Source organism: Magallana gigas, chromosome 1 (assembly GCF_963853765.1).
Source record: "Magallana gigas chromosome 1, xbMagGiga1.1, whole genome shotgun sequence".
Classification (NCBI taxonomy): Eukaryota; Metazoa; Mollusca; class Bivalvia; order Ostreida; family Ostreidae; genus Magallana; species Magallana gigas.
In genome coordinates this window covers 62,638,889-62,640,533 of record NC_088853.1, presented here as the reverse complement: position 1 = coordinate 62,640,533, position 1,645 = coordinate 62,638,889, and the positions used below count along the sequence as shown (strand labels likewise).

Sequence of the window (1,645 nt, the reverse complement as noted above, 5' to 3'; positions counted from 1 at the left end):
TAAAATAATGTAAAAATTAAATTTAGAAAAGGTATAAAAACTATACGCGATGAAAATGACACGTTATATATCTTACACTTTTCAGACGACGTTATGACGGAACGTCATGTTTGTGACGTTATTTCTCTGTTTTGTCAAAAATGTCATAAGCACCCTTTTCTCATGGGCGCAATCATAAATGTATACGGCTATGTTATGTAACAACACGCCACTTTTCGTTTTACTAAAGTTTAAAAAATGTATATAATTATACATGGTGATGTGGGTTTTTTTAAATTCTGCATCTTTTGGGGTGCCGACAACGTCTTCAGGTCCATCAGTTTCAATAATCTGTCCCATGACACACTTAAACTGTATGGCCTTTTTGTTGGTGGAGGGACTTGGGAAATGTCAAAGCAAGACTGATGGCAAAATGGTTGCAGCTTGTTGCATATTTATTGTTGTGTGAGCTGTGTTGGTTGGAGCAAAAGGAGAAGTGGAGTTTGAAATGGAAGGCAGGCTGAAAACAGTTTGCAAGTTGGTGGAAGGCAGGCTGAAAACAGTTTGCAAGTTGGTGGATGAGGTTGACAGGTCCATCATACTGTTTGAAACAACAGAAAGTTGGTAAGGTGATGATATGTTGTCAAAACTGTAAGAGTTTGGCACAAGTGATGAAATGCTGTTGACAATGATGGTGGTTTCCGCAAAACTGTTAGTGAAGGTGTTGATGGGAACAATGGCAGTGTTGGTGTTGATTGGAATGGGGGTGGAAGAATTGGCGGCGATGATTGTTTCTCTTTTCGATGTGTCATTGCTGGTGGCTGTGGTGCCGCTGGTTAGTACACTGCTGGTTATGCTTATGGAGCTGCTGGTGGTGGTGGGTGGGTTTGGGTAGCTGCTTGGGGTGGATGCACTGGTGTGGTTGCTGGTGGTGGATGCACTGGCTGAGTTGCTGTTGGTTGTTGCACTGGTGGAGTTGCTGGTGTTAGGTGCACTGATGGAGTTGCTGGTGGTTGGTGCACTGGTAGTAGGTGTGCTGAAAGAGCTGCTGGAGGTGATTGCACTGGAGGAGCTGGCAATGGTGATTAAATTTGCAGTGGTTGAGTTGGTGGCTGTCCTGGCAGTGGTCCGTTTTGGTCTTCGTAGAATTGGCATTGTCTCTGTAACACCTAGGTGAACTGTAATCTTTTCATTTTCCTTGTCTGCCTTGTTCTTTGTTGTTTGTTCATGTCTTTTACTGATACTTTCCTCCAATCCTTGAGCAGTTTCCACTGATGCATTGTTTTCACTGTAGACAAGCAGCTCATATTGTTCGTTGGTCGTCAGGAGACTTCCAACCGAACTTCTGCTAGACGGCCTTTCCTTAAGTGCACCAGCTTCCCGAGTTAAATCCTGCACCTGGGTTTTCATCTCCCGCTGTTCTTTTTTCAGTTTCTCTACTTAAACTTTCATGTCCTGTTTGCCTTTCTTTAAGTCCTTTTACAGTTCCATAATGTCCTGAAATGCATCTGATGAAAAAGGAGGGAGGACGCCATTTGGGCCTTGAATAACAACTGCCTCTGTCGGAGTTGTCACGTTTGTACTGTTCCACTTGAAGGTTTATGAGGTCTCTTTTTTTCAACTGCACTCAATTCTTCAAAGGTGGTAGAGAGCACGCTTAGGATCA

At 43.2% G+C, this 1,645-nt stretch overlaps 1 protein-coding gene across 1 annotated transcript; it reads right to left on the bottom strand.

The window, feature by feature from the left end:
* Window positions 1-390: 390 nt before the first annotated feature.
* LOC136276158 (uncharacterized) lies at window positions 391-1,389 on the bottom strand. Its single transcript, XM_066087265.1, has one exon. The coding sequence runs from the start codon at window positions 1,387-1,389 to the stop codon at window positions 391-393; it is 999 nt and encodes a 332-aa protein (XP_065943337.1).
* Between the last annotated feature and the right edge of the window lie 256 nt (window positions 1,390-1,645).

Excerpts from the sequence above, each read along its gene's own strand:
- LOC136276158 (XM_066087265.1), bottom strand. The coding sequence starts at position 1,389 with ATGAAAACCCAGGTGCAGGATTTAACTCGGGAAGCTGGTGCACTTAAG.